At 41.8% G+C, this 24,322-nt stretch overlaps 1 protein-coding gene across 1 annotated transcript; it reads left to right on the top strand.

Moving 5' to 3' along the window:
- The first annotated feature begins 1,097 nt into the window (after positions 1 to 1,097).
- ahcy (adenosylhomocysteinase) lies at positions 1,098 to 16,264 on the top strand. Its single transcript, XM_049022931.1, has 10 exons — positions 1,098 to 1,237; positions 2,562 to 2,752; positions 3,725 to 3,800; positions 6,700 to 6,852; positions 9,150 to 9,262; positions 9,362 to 9,569; positions 10,027 to 10,114; positions 13,780 to 13,897; positions 14,258 to 14,452; positions 15,583 to 16,264. Exons 1-10 carry the CDS (start codon positions 1,210 to 1,212, stop codon positions 15,712 to 15,714), a joined length of 1,302 nt encoding a protein of 433 aa, XP_048878888.1. The 5' UTR covers positions 1,098 to 1,209; the 3' UTR covers positions 15,715 to 16,264.
- Positions 16,265 to 24,322: the final 8,058 nt, after the last annotated feature.

Raw genomic sequence — 24,322 nt, 5'->3', positions numbered from 1 at the left:
CATGCTAATAGGGTGGAAGATGGACTTCAGGGACACACAGTAAATGAGTAATATTGTACAAAGCAACTATACTTTCACCTGAATTGTATGTATGATTAGACAGTGTAGCCTATAACATATAATCTATAACATAATTGAAAAACACTGCGATTTTTTTCAATTGCTGGTTGACAATTCTTGTGGAAGTTTTGCACAGAGGCCATAATGAATTTGAATGCATATGTACTGTAACGTCAATTTTCCTATTTAAGCTGCCACCACCTTTTGTAAACCGGTACGATCCGGTAGTCGTCCCCAAAAAAACGGTAACACATATATTTTCCTTTATTCTTCACAAAATACAACGTTCCTAAAATGACAGGTTTAGCTGAATTCAGGCAGAAATATGGGTGTGCTACATAACCTATTGAACACCAATCCATGGCAGCAACTAACGCCACCCACCATCGCGCAGTATTACACACCCTCAAAAGGTCTAAAGCCATAGGTTAGACTTCATCACACTTCATTATTATGCACAATAATCATAACCCCAAATTCAGTTAGACAAGACACTGCAAACCGTCACTCTAAAAAGGGTAATTACTAGGCTTAAATGCTCAGTACATATAAAGCATTCCCCGATGAACCACCCACTTCCCACGCTAAACCATAGTAGATATCCCTCCCCAATTACGTGCTCATTTGAGAGAACACGTGGGTAAGTATATCATAGGAAAACAAACGTCACCGTATAACATGAGCGATCGAAATACCAGAATGAGAATACAGGTAAACTGGCACCGAAGTATGTAATTCAGCCCAATACAGCGGCTGCCTGCAGGATGAACAAGAAGTTTCGCATGAATAAACGGACTTCATAACATTAAACTGAGGAACATGTGCTGGCTGAGCGTATTCAGATAATCTGCAACGAAACAACCCTTTCACTACACCTGCCGCATCTGCAACCTAAGTTCACTTTTCGCTTTAACGAAAATATGGTTACGCCCCTATTACGCCCACTAGCAATACTGTGTCTTGATTGGCTGGTGTTTTGACAGACAACCCGAGGGCGTGGCACTCAGGAGCCAATTGTTTCTTAGGGATACCTCATGAATATGATAATAATTAAGGAGTACTTAAAATCAACTCTGCCAGTTTTGTTTCTTTCCTCCCTCCTGTCAGTTGCCGGCAGTTAAGTCGCCCCTTAAACTTCTGAATTAAAACATGTCGGAGAAACTGCCATTCAAAGTCGGTCAGTATTGATGCTCTATTACTTAATTTGAATGCAATTCTTCTAGTTAAGAGCTTAGCTTGTTAGCTATCGTGTCATGTGGTACGGTCGTGAAAGTCTCGTCTATAGTAAGGTGAGTATTATGTGAAAATAATAGGTTAGATATTAACTAGCATTTCAGACGATCTTCGTTTGCTAATGATATTACACAGATTTAATCAGTACTCGGTTTCCCGGTCAGTGTGTAGCTGAGGATGACATTAGCTGATTTATTTGTGCGCATGCTTGCTATAAGAACAGGATATTTTCTGTGAATCTTTTCTGCGTTGCGCTGTTCATTTTAAAATCCGATTCCTGACTAAATCTTTCGAACGTGAAGCAAGGTGCATTTATAAAACTTGGCTATGTCTCAAGAGCGCATGGTTTCTAGCCGAAGACGGAATTCGTGAGCTTTGTAGAAAGGCGGTAGTTGTAGTCAATTTGGGTCGCTGAGCGCCTTGCCGTGCATTCGCCATGCTTGGTTTCAGGACTACATAGCCTAAGATGCATTGCGTCTAGCCGCCAGTTTTTCTCTGATTGACGGCTTCAAGCAAATGGTCGAAATGTAATACAAGAAACCACTGTTCGACTAGGCACGTGGAGCGATAAAAACTGAACTTAGGACTTCGCCTGAATTGCCGCCAAGGTTTAATGCAGTATAAAAAAACGACCAAAACCAGTGCAGTAGTTTTAAAAATTGACCTACGGAAACGTTTCCCTTCAGTGCACATTCAACTTTTTGAGTCGATTGCTGTATGTCACTGGTCTCCAACTCCCGTCCTGGAGAGATACTGTCCAGTAGGTTTTGTATCCTACCTGGCGCTTGATGAGCCGCATCTCTTCTCAGGTAAATACCAGGACCAGGTGTGGCTCATCAGAAGACGGGTAGGATAGAAAACCTATTGGATAGTAGCTCTCCAGGACTGGAGTTTGGTGACCCCTGCTCTGTGTCCATGAAATGCTTTAAGCCGTTTATCCTGAATTCCTTTAGAGGGTTTGCTATGAAGGATTTTTACTTTGAGCATAACCTATTGACTTGCAAATGGTTTAAATTGAAGGGACCGCTGCTCTGTAACGTGTGGAGTAAGTGAATGTTTTGCATGCCAGAAGCACAAAGGATTGTTTTGTTAAGTGCGAGGGTGGGTGGTCAGTTTCTCGTACTCGTGACAGAAAAATGCAAACTGCCACAAATCCAGAATGACACAGAATGCACGAGGTCTTCTCGTGTTAACTGACAGCTGTCACACACGAGCTGAAGTTCGGTCACTGAGTGAGTGGCTGCGTGTGACGCGCCTCTTTGTGACAGCGGACATCAGCCTGGCGGAATGGGGCCGCAAGGCCATCACCATCGCGGAGAACGAGATGCCGGGACTCATGAAGATGAGGGAGCTCTACGGGCACGCTAAACCTCTGAAAGGCGCTCGTATTGCTGGCTGCCTCCACATGACACTGCAGACTGCAGTGCTGATCGAGACACTCCAGGCTTTGGGAGCGGAGGTGAGAAGGTCACGTTTCTAGCTGTGTTTTGATGGCTGGTGCTTGTGCCCTTTTAAAGCCTGAGAAACATTAATTATAAGCTGTGTCCAGTCATCATTGCTGCACACCTGCCTACTGTAGATACCCTGGGACAGACTAGGGTGTTTCCTGTGGCAGGTGGTTCATTCCTTAACACCTGTGTCTTATGATAAAGTTTCTGTTTTTTGTTTTTCCTTGAACTGATGGTATTTGTAGTCTTTTTCCTCCCCAGTGTGTTTTCTTGCTTGTGTTCTTCCGTCTTTCCTGCTATTTTACTTAAATCGTCTCCATTTCCTGTTTCCCCCCTCAAATCCCTGTCCTTTCTCCATCCCACCAGGTGCAAGTCTTTCCCTAAAGTGTCCTAAGGTCAATAATTTCTGCCGGCTGACCATAACCATTAATTGTGCAGTTATGGTATGGCTGTAAATACACACTATCATTAACTTTTTTTTTTTCTGGCTGAAAAGCAAACTTTTGTCAGTTACTGGCTTCAGTATCGTAGCTCTCCCGGGTGTCGGTGTTCGTGTGACTTAACATACTAAATTTCTGTCAGATGTTTAGTATGTTAAGAAGTCATTCTGTGCAAAATGTTTGTTACTTCATTTTGAGTGCTAATATCTGTATGTCATGGCTGTATGCAAACATTTTTTATAAATGTGTAATTTTAAGAATTTCTGTAGAGTGTGATTTCTGCCGGCTGACCATAACCATTAATTGCGCAGTTAATGACTTAAGCCATAAATGATTGTTAATTTTATATGCTGTTCTGTGTGGTTCCCCAGGGTACTTGATATCCTTCTTGGATACTTTTTTTCTTTTATCAGACTTTTTTTTTCAAGTTCCTTTGATGCAGAGCTGTGTTTGAGCCAAACTGTGTCCTTGTACCTTGTAAACCAATCCGTCTGCCTCTTCTCTCCCCACCCCTTATCACACCCCCCATCCCCCCACCCACAGGTCCAATGGTCCAGCTGTAACATTTTTTCCACTCAGGACCACGCTGCCGCAGCCATCGCCAAAGCTGGTGTTCCAGGTGAACTCTTCTGTCCTTATGGACATTTTGTCGATATTTTATTAGAAAGGAGGGTGACAGACGTTTCATGATATACCACATTATTACAGCAGCGGGCAGCTGTGCCCCCAGACATTCCAGAAGTTTCTTGGTATCGAGTTATTGATAAGAAGTTATTGATAATTAACCGCCTGCCTTACCCCTTCAGCCCCTGATAGTTATACCCCTGAATTGGGGCACAAAATCCAGTTCTGATCGTATCATGATTTTTTGAGTCATGGATTGGATCATTTTTCTGATCAGCAAAAAAGCAAAAGGATGTATATATAACTGCTTTCCATTTATTAATAATAAAAAAAAACCTTTAAAAAAACACTTAAAGCAAGTAACTTTTAATAACCCCCGTTCACTTGAAAACACTCCTACTTTGCCTGTACCTGTTCACTGCGACTCAGCATCGTACGGAATCCATAGAGAATGTTTGCTATTATCTTTTTCTTACTTATGTTAAGGTCATGACTTACTTTTCTCGTGATCTCAGGCCAGAGTTGCTTTCTCGAGATGGAGTTATTTTCTTGATCACAAAACAACAAAAGTTATCTCAGGGAAAATGAAACCTGTAATTAGACATGCAGACACCGTTTTCTGCGAGAGAGGAGTGCATTCTGAATTCCATGGCTAATGCAATTGAATCTGCACATTGGTTTTTATTGCATTTCCCACTGAAAATCAATAATTTATCCCCCCCCCCTGTGTGCTACGCATAAGGGGGGAATTCTGCACCATTGTTAGAAATGAATTTCAGTCCTTGAATGCTTGTCTTCTGTGACTTTAAGGGATTATTACTTTAAAAAGTAACAGTGGTGGTAAAACTGTTTCACACCATTATGATTAAACTTTTGCAATTAATCTGCGGTTCACATGCGTGCCGAACTGTAGATAGAATCCATGCGGGTCATAGACCAAAGATGATCTCTTACACCACCGGCCGGTTTGTACGTTTGAGGGAATGGAACCAGCTGAGGGAATGGAAATCAGTTTATGTTGTGTGGTTGTTTTAATATTTCTTCATTGTCTTCCATTGTTGTTGGCTTCAGCTTTGTCTTTTTTGAGTCGATGCTCAATAACTGCTTGTTTGGTGCCGTGAGATGCAGACTTCCCACACACTGACTTGACATCAGAAAATGCAAACTTCACAAACACTGATGTGTGCAACGTGATGTGTGCAAGATGAATACACTATTGTTTGAGCTGCACATTTCATACTACCGATGATAGTTAAAACTTGTAGAGTTGGGGAGGAGGGGGGGGGCTTATAGCTGTACCCTTATGGCTAAATGAGCCGCACTACTATCTTTGGGGGGGGGGGGGGGGGCATGCTGAACCTTTACAAGTGATGTCCTGAGGACTTTGTGCTCTGTGGCCCTTTGCTTAGAATCACAATAAGTCTTGTGACAACTTGTTCAAGTAGATAAGTGATGGAACGGCAGCCATCTTTACTCGGTTGTTTTGATATCCTGTGTGTCCCACGGCGAATGTTAACCCTGAGGATGATGCTGTTCTTTGGGGGGGGGGTGTCAGGCTGATGTATTATGGCTGATGGGGAGTTTCTGTCCACTTTCATTTTGTTCCCCCAAATATATGAAAGGTAAAGCTTCAGGTTTTGACAAGGATGCTAGTAGGCTTGGGTGCTAAGGTGGTATTATGCTACATCCCCGTATTTTTAGAAATTCCGAAGCCATTATTTTTAATATCGGCAACAGTACGGATGCTCCTCTTATTCAGAGATGCTGTACCGTCACGTCCAGCGTTGGAAATGATTGGAGCCTCACTTAAGCTGATAATGCACCGGAATCTATGACAATGGTGTCAATGAACGAAGGGTGATTTGTATTTTAACTCATTTGTCTATCACAGTATACCTCTCAGTAATATTTCAGCCACTATTACTATACTTTCAGCCACTACCACTATAACTATCCATCCATCCATTTTCCAAACTGCTTATCCTATTGGGTCGCGGGGGGTCCGGAGCAGGGAACAACCCAGGATGGGGGGCCAGCCCATCGCAGGGCACACTCACACATGCACACCTATGGGCAATTCAGCAACTCCAATTAGCCTCAGCATGTTTTTGGACTGTGGGGGGAAACCGGAGTACCCGGAGGAAACCCCACGACGACACGGGGAGAACATGCAAACACACATGTGACCCAGGCGGAGACTCGAACCCGGGTCCCAGAGGTGTGAGGCGACAGTGCTAACCACTGCACCACCATGCCGCCCCCTACCACTATAACTATTCTTATCAAATTGTTGGCGTAAGTAGTCGTATGTATGGTGCTGAAAAATGCTGGCAGCCAGATATATTTTTACACGTGGCATCTGACTAAAACCCTGGAGTTGTCACCTCATTTCACTAGTGCTCACCTTCCACACTGATGGCTCTCTCTCTGATTCTGGTGTCCCATAGCCTACATGATTAACTTTTGTAAATACCGTATTACACTGCATACAAGGGCAAATGACTAGAAAGCATGACTGTATGGGGAAAACAATAGATGCCAACCAAGCCTAGAAGCTAGTCTGTCATCTACCCAGATCCTGATACAGTAAGCCAGTGGTTCTCAGACTCAGTCTTCGGGCCCCACTGCCCTGCTTGTCTTCCAGCTATCCAGCTTGTTTTCCAGGGCAGTGGGTCCCAAGGACCGAGTTTCTGAACCACCACAGTAAGCTCACCATGTGGCTCGTGGAATTTTTGGTTAGCAGGCGAAATTGCGGTAAAGGCCGTTCCCTCCTTTAAGGTTCTCCCGCTGCACCTTTTGGCCGAGGTAGCCAAGTCGTTCCAATGATAAGTCATCTACGGGAAGTTGATTACAGGTGTCCTCCAAGTGGCTAATCCGAAGTAAATGTTCTGCAGTTTACGCGTGGAAAGGGGAGACCGACGAGGAGTACATCTGGTGCATTGAGCAGACCCTCTATTTCAAGGACGGCCAGCCACTGAACATGATCCTGGACGACGGCGGCGACCTCACCAACCTGGTGCATCAGAAGTACCCCAAGCTGTTGGCAGGTACCGTAATCCTCCTCACTAGCTTCTGCAGGCAGCACCCTTTGGTTCTGTATTCACTGTGTGCCAGTTCATCGTTGTTCTTCTCCTGACCTGATCGATATACCTTTTGTTATATCTGGACTGTTCACTGGTGATTTTATTTTTAAGCTTTATGTTTTGAGGATTTACCACCACATAGGCGTTTCATAGCTAGAACAAGCTGTATTGTAACCACAATGTCCTCCAGATTGTTGTATTCGGTATAGATGGTGTCTGGCATGGTTATGGATGCTAACGGACTTCGTATTCAGGAAGTGAGTGCTGTGGGCGTTTGCTTTTTGCTTTTTGTTTTTTTTTTTTTTTTACCTCTCCTCATGGCCATATCACGTGGGAGCCAAGGACGAAACGACTTGTTTTTTTCGCCGTGGTCTAGAAGCTGGATTAGGATGTTGACAGTATGACTGTGAAGTAATAGGGAAAAAGGTAATCTATGTTACAGGGCAATATGGGTCAGAAAATCAACCAGGTGTGTGTGTGTGTGTGTGTGTTCACTCTGTATAACGATTAAGTGTGGCTTAGTTTGTGCTGACTCATGCTGATCACATGAATTTCATTTCCCTTGGAAAGTCCTTTTCTGTGTCTGGGTATTTAACATGCTGATGGAATTTTAAAAAAATGCTCTCGGAGAAAAGCCCTTTTGTAGAGCTAAATAATTTGTCAAAATATTACTTTTATATATGATGTAATATAACAGATGAATAGAAGAATTAAGTTGTTTAGTGTCAATGTAAGCCACTGGCTTCTGATTTTAAAGAGGATCAGTATAGCAGTAGCATTAATTAATTATGTTAACTGAATACAAAATTTAGTCCTAATATTTTTGTGAGCCCAGTTCAAATTCATGGTTCGGCCAAAACAGACTGACAGCTCCAGCTCCTACTGGTGAATGTTTTACACTTGAATCCTATTATTCATGAGGTTAAACATTATTGTCTGTGTGACCTTCATCTTGCACCGTCAAGGCAGCCCAGTAAAGACCGTCTCAGCTAGACCGGCTTCTGGACCGGCTTTAGGTGTTGCTATGTGGCCGAGACCTTCATGTCTCGGCATAGTTTGGCCCAGAAGAAACGGGGAGAACATCACAGCCTTTGTGGCAGGTTCTCGTATGACATGAGTGGCAAATTCAGGATTTGCAAGTTCATTTTTATATAAAATGCCCAATAAAATAAAAATTATAAATACAAATGTACCTTTTTAAATTGAGTTCCGTCGTGGGGGTATCTCAGTTGACCATTTTGAATGGTTTCTCTTGCTGTTATCCTCATGTAGATGAGCACTGATTTACTTGTGGGAGGGGGGTTGCTTTATCAGAATCTGTTTAGTCATAGCAGTGCGAGCAGCTTGTGCACATTTTTTTTAAATTCTTTTATAGTACTGCGGTATATCGTTGCCTAAATGGAGTAAGTATTACTAATAGTGATTTTGGTGTTCTAAGAGTGTGTGTGTCTTTACAGCGAGAGCATGTGCACGAGTGTACCAGTCACCTGTAGTCTATAATTCCTAAGGATTAATTTCTACACGTTTGTGTTCAGCTTGTTCACCATAATGAAGAGAATCCAGTCACCACCTCCCACCTCCCAGCTCTTTTTTTTTTGCCTTGTTCTGGTTTTCTGGCATAAAAAAAAAACCAATCATCATGTTTCACTTCTTAATGATCTTTGAAATGGATATAAAATTTTATTTTAGGGATAAATTAGATACCAGCAGGTATTGCTCCTTCAGATTTCCTGTTCAGAGGTCTAATAAAGTTTAATGAGAGAACCAGGAAGCAGTTAAGGTTTTGGAACAGAAGGGCCTGTCTTATGTGGTTCCTCCTGGCGATAAATAAGAGGAAAATTAGATCTGAATCCACTAATGGCATCGGTGTTGAGCAACTTTGGTTTAAGGTCTGTGGTTAAATTTTCAAACATGTCGTACAGTTGCTGTGATAAAAACCTCGGCGATATTCCCGTGAAGTCCTGTCATTCCATACATTTTTCAGTAGGGGGAAGCTTAACTCCACAAAACCAAACTATGGCATGACTCGAGTACTTGAACCGGCTCACCTAACCTGAGTTGGATCCCTCACGTTCAGAGTAGCATTTTTAAAATAACCCACCGGAGTCGTGTAGCGGAAATATCGGTGGTTCTACATGTACATTTTCTTTTTTTGAGGAATCGCCCGACTGTAACATGGAGCAAACGCTGTGCGATTGATCCGCATGCTACCTTATCTCCTCTGCCGTTTTAGTAACGTTGTTCTGTTGTATCTGCCACAGGGATCAAGGGAGTCTCTGAGGAAACGACCACTGGGGTGCACAACCTGTACAAAATGCTGAAGAAGGGCGAGCTCAAAGTCCCCGCCATCAACGTCAACGATTCTGTCACCAAGGTCCCCCCCCCTAACTGCAAATACCGTTCGCCATTAAAAGGGCTGCTTGGCTGACCAGTTCCTGCAGTATATTCACCCCCCCTCCCTTTTAACTTTTAGAGCAAGTTTGACAACTTGTACGGCTGCAGAGAATCTCTGATTGACGGGATCAAGCGAGCGACCGACGTGATGATCGCCGGCAAGGTGGCCGTGGTGGCGGGTTATGGCGACGTCGGCAAGGGCTGCGTGCAGGCGCTGCGCTCCTTCGGGGCTCGGGTCATCGTCACCGAGATCGACCCCATAAATGCTCTACAGGCTGCCATGGAAGGTGCATGTCTGCTCAGTGCTGCTATTTGAGTTTTGGTGTTTTTAATACAAAATCGTTTCCTGTGTGTAATAAAGTTTAATGGGAGAACTTCAAAGCGCTTGGGTTTTGGACGACCAGGGACGGATAGATTCTTTATTTCCTTTAGTACCCCGTAAAATATTGCTCTTTACAAACATTTTGCTGAAAATTGTACCATGTCCAAGGGTTTAGGTCTCACCGTTTCTGCCATGAATATTGCTGGTCGAAGAGGATTGTGATATAAACACCAGAATAAAACAGCAGGCAGTTTGAATCTCGCAGTATATCAACATGCAGTATCCCTCCCTTTTTGGAGTTAATTTTTGTAGCAGTCGTATAAAACCATGCCCTGCATGCGTGTTTTTTTTTTTTCTTTCTTAGTTTTAGTAAGACGATGTGGGAGAATTAATTGTATTAAATTTTTTCCCTTTCAACGCAGGGTACGAAGTCACTACTATGGAGGAGGCCAGCAAGGAGGGGAACATCTTTGTCACGACGACGGGCTGTGAGGACATCATCATGGGCAGGTCAGTGGTCTGTCGCCATGTCGACGCCTCACCCTGGTTCCCTGCGACATACAAAAACTTGGGGGGGGGGGGCGATGATCCCGTGCAGCTTGTGTGTGCGTGTATGTATATGTGTGTGTGTAATATGTTTTATATATATATATATATATATATATATATATATATATATATAATGTATGTGTTCCTTCTCTTCAGCGAAACGAAATGCAACGTGTAAATAAAGCCTCACACAGCTGACTTTGATGCAGCTTCTCTCTCGTCTGATTTCCCTTAATGACCAATACAATCAAAAACTGACATCAAAGGAAAGGCATGGAACTTATGAAGAAGCGATAATGTTTGATGCCCACCCCCTCCAGCTAACAAACACTTGTTCAGTATAGGGTCATGGTTGGGGGTGAGCCTGTCCCAGGCAATACTGGGAACGGGGCCGGAGACGCAAGCCCAGCGCAACACGCCAGGCTGTCGCAGGGCATATGCTATGTGTAGGTCAGAAATGCCACTTTGGGAGGGAACCTGCCCAACGCATGTAAGCTCCGCATGCGGCGAGGTGAGGATTCGGAGCCCAATCCTGGAGGCTCGGCGCGGGTGGCAGTGCAAGCTAACCGCTGGGCATCGATGCCAGCCAGTGCATTTAATGAGTGTGTTTACGCAGCTTTCTCGGTAATTCAGCTGGGAAATGAGCTTCAGGACACAGCAATAACTTCTTAAATAGCTTTAGTACTACTAAAGTGCATAGTGCAGCTCATTACATTGTGAGTTTGCCTAATGTTTTTTATTTTTTAATTTTTAAGGAACATTTTGAGATGCAGTCCACGGTAATAATTATGGTCGTGATGGTAGCTACATTGCGCTAAAAAGCGAGAGATGGTTAGGGCTGAGTTTAAATGACTGCTCTTACACAGGGTTGTTTATTGCATGTATCTACATCCTCCAATGAACTACGTTTCTTTAAAGGTTCCCTTCTGGAAGATGGGCTCTGGCACACTTTGTAAACAAGGGACTGATTTACAGACTGTTTATATGGTGGTTTTGCACATTTAAGGGCATAGCAGCAAGAGAAGTGATTTTTGTTTGCCACAAATGACTGCAGTACCGTCTTAAAACTACAGAACTGCAGACTTCTAGTAATTCTTCTGATACAGGTAAATATACGGGACCAAATGAATTCTGTTTCCGACCTGAAACCTTTCCTTGTTCCCTTGTCCCGTTAAAGCTTTGAATGGGGAGGGGGAGGTTAAAATCGGTGCAAAATTCCCTTTTAGTTTAGGAAAGCTGTAACAAAAATGTGTCTAATGTGAACATGGCTGTTGCTAGCTACTAAATGCAGCCGTCCAAATGGATGCTTCTGGAAGTGGGAGATGCCATTTTGATTTAAGAGCTGCAGTTAACAAATATTTCCATGTCGATTTAACTCTGATTAACGCTGCTGGCTAAAGACAGATGAAGCCGCTCGTGAACTTTCTCATGCATTTTAGGTTCAATTAAAGGTGTCAGACAGGAGAAGTATATTTATGATTTAATCCAAACTATAAAAAGGTTAGTTAGTACAGCTGCGAAATGTTAAAATCTCCAGCAAGCAAAAAGTGACTTGAATTATGAGGGATCAAAAATGAATAAAATTCTGCAGAATCTTTAGCCTTATTTGAATATCCTCTCCTTCAAAAAAAGGATATCCGATCATGAAATGTTTTTCTCTTTCCTAGAGTTAATCCGATTTTTGTTTCTTTTTAAATCCGTACACATGGTGTGCTTGTGATTTTATTTATTTATTTTTTTCTTGGTTGTCATATTAGAGCAGTTAAATAGGTGTGATGATGCACACTCATCTTCATTCTGTGACATCTCACCGTTTTTGATTCAACTCCTTTCAAACCTCGGTTTTCTGTCTTGAGCTGATGTTGCACATACCCAGTTTCCCTCCTGAACACACAGACACACACACACACACACACACACACACTGTGACCTCTGCTGGTTAGTGTTAGCAGCAGATGTTTGGCCTTCTCCTAAACATGCCTCCAGATCTCAGGTTGTTGTGACAAGTCCACGGCAGTCGGCCTTGAATATTTACTTTGCTGTGATGCCGTTCAGAATGCCTGAAGAAATCTTTCTTTCACTATTTTCAGCTATGTAAATGCTTGTGGGCTAAATATTTATAATTTTGTGCTCTTCTGCTATTTATTTATTTATTTATTTATTTTTTTACTAATGTCAGAATTATTGCATTACTCAGGAACTGTCCTTTACAAGCACAACATCACACGTGGTGTGCATGCCAGTCATCTGATTTGATTACTTTTATATATTTGTGTGCAGAAAATAGCTACAGCCTTTGTTTCCCCCCCCCCCCCCCCGATAATTTTCAAATTAATATAACTATAGAGCAGAAACTAGAACACAATGGCATAGTTTGAAGAAACAAAGTTAAATTTTTGTTGGTCTTGCTTTTATTTGGTAAATTAGTTAAATAAGGAAAAAAGTCCTTTTTAATTGGGAACCTTTACTCATCACACATTCGTAAGTCCTTTTTCTAAATCCTGCAGCTTTTAATTAAATCAGATGTAGGGCTGGGCATTATTCAGATATGTTCAATATCAGAACAATACCTTGGTTCCTGAACGATACCAGTTTGTTTTTAAAATCAGTTTCAGCAACAAAAATACGTTAAATACGTATTTGCGGCACAAATCTTTTATTTACACAAGTCATTTTGTTAGTTATTGGTTAGTTCCTGGGGGGAGCAATAGCAGTCATAACAGGACACAGCGCTGGTACGTTTCACCGCCAGCACCAGCAATATGTGGAGATGTGAGCAAAAAGGTATTCAGTTTTACTGAGGTACAAAAATAATTTCATCTGCTCTCCTTTTTTTTTTTCTGCACTTTCGCGCAACATTCATGTTGGTGCCGGTGCTTGTGGTCAAGTAAATAATCACTGAAAATAATCACTGTAAGCACCTCCACAATAGACACTTCACTGACACTTCGACATTTCATGTTCTCCAAACCGCACATAATTGCCTTTTTTGCACAACATTCATCTACGCACATTCCGTACACACACACACACACACACACACACTATTTTATACCTTTAAGCAGTACTAGGTTATACAACTTCCATTTTTACAAGGCAGGTGTTTACTGTCAATACCCTCTCAATCAACACATCAAATCCATACGTCGTAAGACGGTAAAAATGAACGTGTTAATGCATAAATTTCTGGCATCTTAAGACATGCAAATTTGATGTTTTGATTCAGAGGGTTTCAGCCTTGATGGTGTTCTATAGTTTACCTCACTTGTACCACTTGCACAGTACTATATACTTTGTTTTTTTTCTCTTGAGAAAAAAGTGTTGGTTTTTGTGTAACGCTGCTGGACAACAAAAAATTCCCCTCAATGACCAATGAAGCTTCATCGTCTTTTGTAAGAGGGAGGTTGGCACTATAGCTCCTTGGGTAGCACTATTAACTGCAAATATAGTTGCCGAATTTTCTCAAATGCTTTTAACATCCTCAGTCTTGAACTTCTAACCAGTCTCAATTTCCTGGTGTTTTTTATTGGCGTATTTCAGGTGTTTCTGTCGGCGTCTCTAGCTTTTGTGTGCATGCATATCAGTTCTGTACACAGTTGAACACGCGTGGCACTCCCCCCTGACAGGCATTTTGAGAACATGAAGGAAGATTCCATAATTTGCAACATCGGCCACTTCGACTGTGAGATCGACGTGAAGTGGTTGAATGAGCACGCCGCCGAGAAGGTCAACATTAAACCTCAGGTAATGTTGCGGTGTTCTTTGCAGTGGCTCTAAGCAAGAAGGTTAAGGAGGGAAGATGATTACCAGTGTAAGGAAAGGACCTTAAGCTAAGTCCAGATATGTGTTGCTGTGCTAGGATGTAGCATTGTGCTAGTGGGATGTTAACATTTCCCTTTTTGACCCAGTTACGAAGGTGAAAGTGACTGATCTCAATTACTATGATAAAACCTAGACGCTTGCAAAGGAATGTGCTTATTTTTTGTTCTAACTTCTGTGTTATAACAAATCCATCATGGCTTTCTTCACCGAATTTGCCACTATGACAACTTACCATCGCTTTTTACTAAATTCCTCTGGTTCAGTTGTGGTTCTCGTCCTCAGGTGGACCGGTACCGTCTGAAAAACGGGCGTCACCTCATTGTCCTGGCCGAGGGCAGATTGGTGAACCTGGGGTGTGCCATGGGTCATCCCAGTTTTGTCATGAGCAACTCGTTCACCAACCAGGTGTTGGCCCAGATTGAGCTGTGGTCAAACACCAGCAAGTACCCGCTGGGTGTGTACTTCCTGCCTAAGAAGGTGAGTTCCAGGAGACATTCTACTCTGCTAGATTTGTTCCATTTCCTGATTTTTTTTTGATTTATCTCATAACTTTTTGAATTTAACTTGCTGTCATGATCTGTCACTGTCATCATTCACATGTCACTACAAATTCTGTATGACTTGCGTGAATTAACATCAACCAGAATGAATATTAGCATTTGACAGTTGTCATTTTGCTAGCTGTCTTGCTTGATTTGTTAATTTAACTGGATATAATTGGGTCACATGCTACTTTGATGTTTATTGAACAGTAAATTTTATTTGCATTTATATCATATGTTCCAATGCAATATGGCTCCATCAAAAAAGATATGAGAGGATATCCGAGAACATTACTGAAGCTCATTAGATAGGAAAGGCCTACAAATCAAAGTATTTACCAATTATAAGATCTTTGCAAGAGCACAGTGTGAAATTGTCATGGGAACTTGCATCAGAGGAAACTACCACTATCCAAAAAATATCGCTGAAGGTCTCAAGTGTGCTGAAGACCCCTTGGATGTTCCACAGTACTAATGGAACAGTATTCTCTTTACAAATGTGGTGAAAGTTGAGTAAAATTATGTGTGGTCGCTCTGTGGCCTCTAGTTTATGATCATTGAGGTACGCTAGAATTCCTATGAATTGGGGGCGGGGCTAAAAAGGTTGATCTAAACCAGGGCCCCATGCCGACCACTGAGAGTTCATCTTCGCGATGGGAAGCCACGTTTTTATGAATCCACAACTTTTCAGCAAAAGTGCTGTCCCTGTGATTTGTAGCCTTCCAACAAGGAAATCTCAATTATCAGTTAAAACCTTGTTCAAGTTGGGGGGGGGGCTATGATTGTTTATGAGGGTGTCTGTGCTGAATTCAAAAATTTGCCACTGCAAAAACACCACTGCGACTGCAAAAGCACCACTACATTTTATGAAATTGTGCCAGTTTCCAAATATGGTTGCAAAATGTTTTTTTTCCAGGAACATTAGTGAAGCGTGGGGGCTGAACGTTTAATTAGAATAACAAGTTTTAAAGACTCATGGGACATACATATATTTCATTAGACAGGCTTAAATTAATTATAAAGGCATTTATTTGAAGTGTGTGTGTTTTTCTTCTTGCTTTCTAGCTGGATGAGGAGGTAGCTGCTGCCCATCTGGACAAACTGGGTGTGAAGCTGACGAAGCTGACAGAGAAGCAGGCCAAATATCTGGGCCTGCCTCGCGAAGGCCCCTTCAAACCCGACCATTACCGCTACTGAGCGTCTCTCGGGACCTTGCCAGCCAGTCCACCACCACAGGGTGCTTCTGTAGCATTCCGACATGCTGCATGAGCCTTAAACAGCCGCTATCTTCATCTTGCACACCTTCAAGCTTCAGCCAAAGCGTTGATGGGGGGGGTGGCAGTAAACTGTCCAAAGCCACATTTTTTGCAGTTTTGCATTTGTTTTTTTTTTTTTTTTTTCTTTTTTTGGGAGACGACTCCTTCAGGGTGTAATCATTTTTAAGAGAATTGGTGATGGGGGGTTTCCTAGTAACAGATGCCTGTGAAATATTTCATTAAAATTACTGGTCTCATTATAATTACAATTTTTCAAAAAATTTTAAAGACTACATTTTCCCCATTGATGAATTACCACATTGTGTGTGTGTCTGTATCTCTGACCGGCCGCTTCCGTACTTAGCTGTGTTAAGGTGAGCCTGGGTGTGGGTGAATTTGAAATTCCTGGTTGTTGATGGATTTTGCCTCGAGTGTCCGATTCCACACTTATTCTACAGTCATCGCTGGAATAAAGAGTACTTTAAAAATGGCTTCCTGTTATGTTTGAAAATGATTTTGTTGGACGCAGATAATTTTAGTGGGATAGACATTTACTCGCTGTAGTTTCAAATGTTTCAAGGCATTCTGCCCCCTCAGAAATGGTTTGCCCTTTCATCAGTTTCTTGGATATACACTGAATAAATTAACTGTCTACTAATATAAGTGTGTTTAGAAAATTTGGACTTTATCTCATAAATCTTGGTCCATTTTACTGAAAAAATCCAGAAAATTATCCACACAATTATCCAGTAAATTATGTGCAGTGTCTCGTTTGTAAAATGGTAGACGTCAATTCGTTAAATTAGGAAAATTACTAAATAAATTAACACGATACCAGTACATTTATGGCAGACATAATTTGATGTTTATGCTTATGCTGTGAATCATATTCTATCCGTCTGTTTTAAACTGTTGCCATAAACGAAATGGTTTTTTTTCAGATATGTTCTAGCCAATGTAAGCAAATATTACGTTAACATACAGCGTTACCATATTCGACAACAGCGCGCTGCCGCTCCTCGGTTATAAGAGCCGCAGCAGTTTAATCAGTTTGCACCACAAAAAAAATTATCAAACAAACATAGCCGTGGTTGTTTTTCCCAAAACTTTGTTTATGCCGCGTGTGCGTGCGCCATGTCTACTTTGACCGTACAAATGATTTTCAAATGAATCAAAATTATTTTAACATCCTGATCAAATTTCTAAACTAAAATTGTAAACCTTGCAACTTTGTCTTCTACAGTTGTTTTGATAGTCAAAATATGTTTTGTTTGAGAAGTGAAAAAATCACTAATTATAAAAAAATATAATAATAATATCTGTATCGTACCAAAAAGAAGGCATTCATTATGTAGGAGATAAGTTGTTTGATGGGGAAGATCGGAAAGTACATTTGATTTTATATGTTGATGAGTTTGAGGTGTGTGATCCACTTGGAACATCTGACACAGGTGCGTCCAACTCTGGTCCTGGAGAGCTACTTCCAGTAGGGTTGTTATCCTACCTGGATTCTGATGAGCCACACCTGGTCCTGGTGGTTACGAGATGGGACCCATCAGGTGCCAGTTAGGATAAAAACCTACTGGACATTACATCTCCAAGACTGGAGCTGGAGACCCGTGATCTAAGAAAAAACACAAAATATCTGCAGTATATTGGGTTTTGGCCAATATACCTCCTGACATCCAGTCTTCTCTGACATCAATACATTTGTTTGTTCTTAGCAAAGGTGATGATGTAAGGTTTGGGTATGAAGCAGTTGTGAAACCACTTTTAAAAGATATTTGTGTCTTGGAACAGGAAGTGGTTGTTATTGCTAGTGCTGGAAAAACACCAGTGAGTCTGTGTTTTTTGTTTTAGGATTTATTTTAATGGACCAGCTTGGTGCCCATTTTATTAGTGGTTGAGTTGAAAGTTTTATAGGGTATGTAGGAGCTTGTTTAGGATGGCGTAGTAAACCTCATATACCCGAAAATCTGATTTGCAAATAACATCCACAAAACAAGGACCATGCCTGACACAACACCACCTACCTCTGCCCCAGGACAGTCGCAAAAGAGGCAGAGCAGGGGGTAGCGGGCAAGTTAAGAGACCCAGCGTGGGAAAACCACACCCCCATATGCAAATCACAGGTACGTTACTTGAAGTGGCCAAGAAATCCATCATGAGTGGGAAGAGTCAATGAAACACACACAACCCTACTACACAAGCACTATAATACCCTTGGTGTGTGTTAGTAAGGTATACAATATGGAATTGGTACATGCAGAGGTACAGGAGGCCGTTAGAGAAGTATCACCAAGCCAAACAAGGAAGCAGTTATCTAATGCTGTTTCTTATTGTGGAACAACATGCAAAACCGGCATGAAACTGCCTTATGGATGCACTGGTGCTCTACCTGACTTTGTTGAGATTAGTTAGGCGGTCATGTTGGGCAAATGTCTCATTGTCATTGTCAAGGCTCTTAACGCCTATTACAATGAGCATTTGAGGTCACATCACCTCTGGGCGTGTTCCTCTTCCTGAGCACCAGGCACTTAGTGATATCTAACCTTTGGCACCATATTGTCTTCCTGAAAACCATTTGGTTACTCTGAGGCGTTACATATATTGCACATATTAGGTAATAAAAGATTCCATAAGCTATTATTTTAAGTAAAGACTTCTTTCATGAAATACGTCATGACTTTTCTTATTATCTCAGGCCTAGGAGGTCGATGAAAACATGGAGCCTTCTGCATTAAGAGCATTTACTGACCAAGAAATCGGAAAGCTAATCCTTTCCTTAAGAATCCCAAAACAAGCTGTAAAGGAAGCATTTGTTACAGCTGAGGAGTTCAGCCTCCAGTGTACGGATTCTGACTTTACCCTGGTACCGACCAAATTTAACACACAGTCAAATTTGTGCTCCCATCTCCTGTAGGGCTGACATTCCGGACTGAACATGATGCTTTCCCTAGTGTTAGCGCACTGCAGTTTGAAGAGGAAGCATCTACCACTTCATCCACACATAGTTCATCAGCTTACAGTGGGGCAGGTCAATCTACATCCCAGTCAGATGATGCACTTTGCACTTCTTCCCAAGACTCACTTATTCTGCTGTTTGACGCCTGTCAGGTGTCATTAAATGTCAAACCTGTGTCCTTATAACAGTCGTCTCAAACAAGAAAAATGTAATTTCATGTATTGCTTTAAACAAGTCATACGTTAAATTGTACATTAGTTAGCTATTCTAAAAGTGTATTTGGAGTAAGTATATGCATTTTTGAGAAACAAAGCCACATCTGTATAATAATACTACCCACTTTATGAATTATTAAACCCTAAATTTTTTAACTTAAAGTGGCTCCCTCATAATGAAATTTCATATATCAATTACTTATCATGTAACTTTGAATATGTATCAAGTAACTTTTAATAATGTATTGATTAAAACAAGATATCATGCACTTTTATGTGCTGTTTATAACAAGATATGATATGCAAGGTCATGCATTGCTTATAACAAGTTTTATATTAACTCTGTGTGTATGTATATTTATATCTCACATTTTTCATTGTATTGTTATACAACCTTTTTGTAATAATGTGGGCCGCCCTCTGTGTCTGCAGAATTAGAGTTTAGTGATCAGCGGTCATTGTTGAGACACCACAGCACACAGTGCACAACGACAAAATGCGTCCTCTGCATTTAACCCGTATGTGACTTTTGTAACATAGCAGGGGGCAGCTAATTCAGCGCCCGGGGAGCAGTGCTTGGGGGCAGTACCTTGCTCAGGGTACCTCAGTAGTGCCTTGCTGGTCAGGGATTTGAACCCACACTCTTTCCATTACAAGTGCACTTCCCTAACCATCAAGCCACCAATACCCTCCTGTAGCCACATGCTCCCCGTCAGGGAATCAAACCCCGGTCTGCGTGACAGGCGGGGAAACTCACCACTATACTAATGGGGAGGGAGTCAGGCCTGGGGTGCTGTATCCACTATACTTTGTTGTCCTGTTAATAACCTTTCATAATCACTGCTACCCACTCATCTTGTCCCAATATCTTGTTCATATCTCCATTTGGTGACAGCCCTTCCCCTAGACGGGGCCATAACACTGTTCACCACTTGGGCGTGAGGTATATAATGTTGTGGGAAAAAACGCTGCAGCATTTATCTGTTGATTATGTCTCTAAGGAGATTTTCAACACTCTTCCACTTCCCTCCTTTTCTAGAGCAAAGAATGTTCAGGAAAAATGTAGCATGCAGCTCTAATGTTTACCTTCTGGCATACTGGTACTAAATGCAACATACAATTATTTTGGAGAAACCAGATTTAAGAGCCAATGAGCATTAAAGTGCCACCTGCAGAACTAACCCTAAATCAGCTGCTGCGAGATACTTTGCAGGTTGGTAATCATTCTGTTTCGGATCTGGCATCCTGCCTTGTATCAGCGGTTCAGGCTGGTGGTGGTGGTGTAATGGTGTGGGGGACATTTTCTTGGCACACTTTGGTCCCCTTAGTACTAATTGATCATCGGTGCAACGCCACAGCCTACCTGAGTATTGTTGCTGACCATGTCCATCCCTTTATGACCACAGTGTACCCATCTTCTGATGGCTACTTCCAGCAGGATAATGCACCATGTCATAAAGCTCGAATCATCTCAGACTGGTTTCTTGAACATGACAATGAGTTCACTGTACTCAAATGGCCTCCACAGTCACCAGATCTCAATCCAGTAGAGCACCTTTGGGATGTGGTGGAACGGGAGATTCGCATCGTGGATGTGCAGCCGACAAATCTGCAGCAACTGCGTGATGCTATCATGTCAATATGGACCAATATCTCTGAGGAATGTTTCCAGTACCTTGTTGAATCTATGCCACGAAGGATTAAGGCAGTTCTGAAGGCAAAAGGGGGTCCAACCCGGTACTAGCAAGGTGTACCTAATAAAGTGGCCGGTGAGTGTATAATTCCATTCTGATATGTTCTTAATGCCTTGATCTGGTGGTAATCACAGGGGTGTTCAGTTATGCCCTCGCTCACTGACTGTGTGCACTGTATAGTAAGCTGTTTGTTGGGTGGCCTGTCTTGTATTGTTCCTTGTGCAATGCGGGACGCACCACGTGGACTGAAATCTTTGCACGTTTGCACTCCATGCGCTTTTTACATTCTTTCATTGTCTACAGAGACAGCACAGCAACGTAGCCAATAGAAATGTTTAAAATCCAGGTCCTATTCTGAATTCTTCAGTGGTTCTCTGTGTGTGCGAGTAGTTCTTGATTAAATGTTAGGTAGGGGCTACACGTCAGCCTGCAGGACACTTCCCCAAACCTGGTCCTTGGGGACATTTGGGAGTATTTCTGCTGGATGTTGTGTGACATCTTAATGAGGTTTCATGGGCCTGTTAAGAAATAATGAACAAAAAGTTGCCTCTGCTAAGGGCTAATTGTACCACAAGAAGAACTTCATCACCTTTTTTTGTGATTAAAAAGTTAAAAAGAATTCCCTGCCTGGGATCAATAAAGTATCTTTTATCTAATATATGGAACCCAAATTTGGCAACTTTGCATATTCATACCTTCCGTAAGGGGAAAAATATTTCAAAGTAATTAACCAGTTGTGTAATTGGCCAGGGATATTGAATTGAGCAATATAACTGCTGTAGTTAACTCACTTGTTATAATTTTCTTTGGGATATAATCATTTTACGAATGAATGGGAAATATAATTTTCTTTGTTAAACATCCAGATCGCTCAGATGAAAATGTACAAGTGGAAGTTATAAAAACAGAATATAAGCGTGCTGGATCGAATAGCAGAAGTGCTCAGAGATTGTGTCTGGGTCTTGAGGGGTGTCCTTGGCTCAGGAGGCATGGACTTGAGCGACAAGCGGAATGGAAATGATGCAAGATGAGGGGCAGAATCAATTAGCCACACCGAGAAATGAAGAAAACCGATAAAATATCTCTGGAGACACCTAATCGCACCATCTACCTATTTAAGATTTTCTCCGCAAATGTGAAACAGCTGGTGCATCTGGCAACGAACGTGTCATTCAACATCGTGCTGTTTTTGTTAAGCCGCTTTTATAGCCAAATCTCCAGAACACTGGCCAATGTTTGCATCCAGCTCATTATGGTCCCCTTGCACACTTCGTCACACCCTGCTTTGATCTCTGTCTTTACAATGCATTCTGTTTGCGGGGAAACGGGCTGAGATGTAACAGTATATTCTGTTTCTGCAATGGAGACCAACGCGCGATGCCTCCTTGTTGGTGTGGCGGTTTTTCTGCTTGCAATGTTGCGCAATACTCGTAATGAAACTTATTTAACATTTTTGTGTATTGTGGGGCTGATATAAATTTATCTTGAATGAATCTAGAGGTTGCTGCCATGCATGTTGTTTATTATATTTCTTAGAAAAGTACTGCCTTTGTCAAACTGAATGCTAGGAAAAAACAAAGAATATTGAGTTTCTCGCATATACCAATCAGTCATTAAATTAAAACCACCTTGTGTAGCTAACATCAAGGCATGGACTCCACAAGACCTGAAGGTGCCCTGTGGTATCTGGCACCTAGACATTAGCAGCAGATCCTTAAGTCCTGCAAGTTGCAAGGTGGGGCCTCCACGGATCAGACTTGTTTATTCAGCACATCTCACAGATGCTGGATTGGATTGAGATCTGGGGAATTTGGAGGCCAAGTCAATCCCTTGAACTCTTTTTCATGTTCCTCAAACCATTCCTGAACATTTTTTTTGCAGTGTGGCAGGACACATCTGGCTGAAAGAAGCCAATGCCATTGAGGAATACTGTTGACGTGAAGGGATGGGCTTGGTCTGCAGCAATGTTTCGGAAGGTGGTACATGTCAGAATAACATCCAAATGAATCCCAGGACCCAACCTTTCTCAGCGGAGCATCGCCCAGAGCATTACACCACGTCTGCTGGTTTGCCTCCTTCCCATAATGCATCCTGGTGTTACAGACGCACTCTGCCGTCCACATGATGTAACAGAAAACATGACTCATCAGACCAGAGCACTTTCCTCTATTGCTCCATGGTCCAGATCTGATGCTCATCTGGCCATTGTAGGTGTTTTCAGTGGTGGGTGGGGTCAGCTTGGGCACTCTGATCAATCTCTGGCTATGTAGCTCTGGTGCACTGTGGTCCTTTCTGTTATAGCCAGCATTTACTGTTAAAGCAATTAGTCTTTTCGCTCCCCATGCGCATCAGAGAACCTTGAGGTCCCCATGTCCCCATTGCTGGTTCACTGGTTTGCTTTCCTTGGACCCTTCTTAGTAGGTGCTGACCACTGCTTACAGGGAAGAGCCCACAAGACCTGCCATTTCAGAGATGCTGTTGACGTCGCAATTTGGTTCTTGTCAAAGTCGCTCAGATCCTTACACTTGCTCATTCTTCCTGCTTCCAACACATCAACTTAAGAAACTGATCGTTCACTTGCCTAATACACAATGACACCCCTGACAGGTGCTATTGTAATGAGATAATGAATGTTATTCATTTCACTTGTCTGCGGTTTTAATGTTGTAGCAGATTGGTGGATATTTCCCTGTGCGTATTTTCAGGTGCAGTTTATGTAACTACGTATAGTAATTCTGCAAAATCTGAAGAAAACGAAACAAGATTTAGGGAATCGTAATAATTCCATAAAAATTAATCAAGATGTATGATATCATAATAATTAACTATTAACGGTATTTAAAGCTTGCGCCCATAGCTTCTGGGAGAGCCTGCAGACCCCTGCAACCGTGAATAGCAGGTACAGAATATGGATGGATGGTATTTCATGCTTTTATGGCTGAAAACTAGCTGTGTTATGATAATGGAAAACTCAACCCACAACCCCAGAAAAGCTTGTCCTGCTTCAATTATAACTGCATGACAGGACACACTGGCATGAATGAAGGAATAAAGTAATATTCATGTCTTCAGTTTGTTCCAATGGACTATTTAAAACAGCAAACAGCACACCTCCACCCTGAGGGCAATCCTCTATCTCCCCAACTGCATGTAACGTCAGCATACTGTGTAATATGGCTCTGAGAATGAGCTGGAAGGAGGATGTAGATTTGAATATCATTGTGAATCTACACTGCCAATATAAACTAAGGAAAGCCTAGCATAATGAATAAATCACAGTGGCACTGTGTATCTGAATGGGGCTATACAGTCAAGGAGTATTGTACTATCATAGGAGGCCAGGAGTAAGAAACAGCTTTAGTGACGTTAAAATGCATTATGCAGTCTATGTAATAAACGTAGAAATTCTGTTAAAATGATCTTGCACATCATCTGACTCTTTGTATAAAATGTTACTAATAAATATTTTTATTACATCCTATTTACCTTAAGTCTGTTGTGCACTTCGGTACAAGCTTTAAGCTCTTAAGTTCTTGTAAACATCTACAAGATTATTTTTACTGTATATTAAATGTTGCTTTGGATCATCAGCTAAGAAACAGAATTATGTATCACCATCTTGAAGACACAGACATTAAATCCTTTATGTCTTTCTGCCTGGTGAAAAAAAAATCA

This window comes from Brienomyrus brachyistius, chromosome 8 (assembly GCF_023856365.1).
Source record: "Brienomyrus brachyistius isolate T26 chromosome 8, BBRACH_0.4, whole genome shotgun sequence".
Taxonomy (NCBI): domain Eukaryota; kingdom Metazoa; phylum Chordata; class Actinopteri; order Osteoglossiformes; family Mormyridae; genus Brienomyrus; species Brienomyrus brachyistius.
This window is presented reverse-complemented; position numbering and strand designations above follow the sequence as displayed.